General features: G+C 48.2%; 1 protein-coding gene across 1 annotated transcript in view; it reads right to left on the bottom strand.

The window, feature by feature from the left end:
- Positions 1-276, bottom strand: part of LOC119585936 — a 9,943-nt gene that overhangs the window by 3,508 nt on the left and 6,159 nt on the right. The window contains exon 5 of the mRNA XM_037934652.1: positions 74-258. Coding sequence (XP_037790580.1) covers positions 74-258 — 185 coding nt within the window. The remainder of the gene's footprint in view (positions 1-73; positions 259-276) is intronic.

Genomic DNA, 276 nt, shown 5'->3' with positions numbered 1-276 from the left:
CTAGCGTGTAACTTGGAATAACAAAGAAGAGGAGAAAGATATACATGAGCAGAACAGCGTCTGGAGCACCTACCTGTATACGTGTTCAATATCGAGAGGATTGCTGAATATATCCTTGTAAATAGAGTCTGGGTATCTTTCCTTGCACATCGACTCGTATCCGAAGGTGACTTGCGAGGAGTTGTCGCCGAGGTCAACCATCAGGCAGGACAGCGGCGGCAGCACCAGGAACGAGGCTGTCACGATCTTTGTCACGTTCTGGGAGAGTGAAAAGAT

This window comes from Penaeus monodon, chromosome 20 (genome assembly GCF_015228065.2).
Source record: "Penaeus monodon isolate SGIC_2016 chromosome 20, NSTDA_Pmon_1, whole genome shotgun sequence".
NCBI classification, from domain to species: Eukaryota; Metazoa; Arthropoda; class Malacostraca; order Decapoda; family Penaeidae; genus Penaeus; species Penaeus monodon.
The sequence above is the reverse complement of the archived record's forward strand: the minus strand, read 5'-3'. Positions and strand labels throughout refer to the sequence as shown.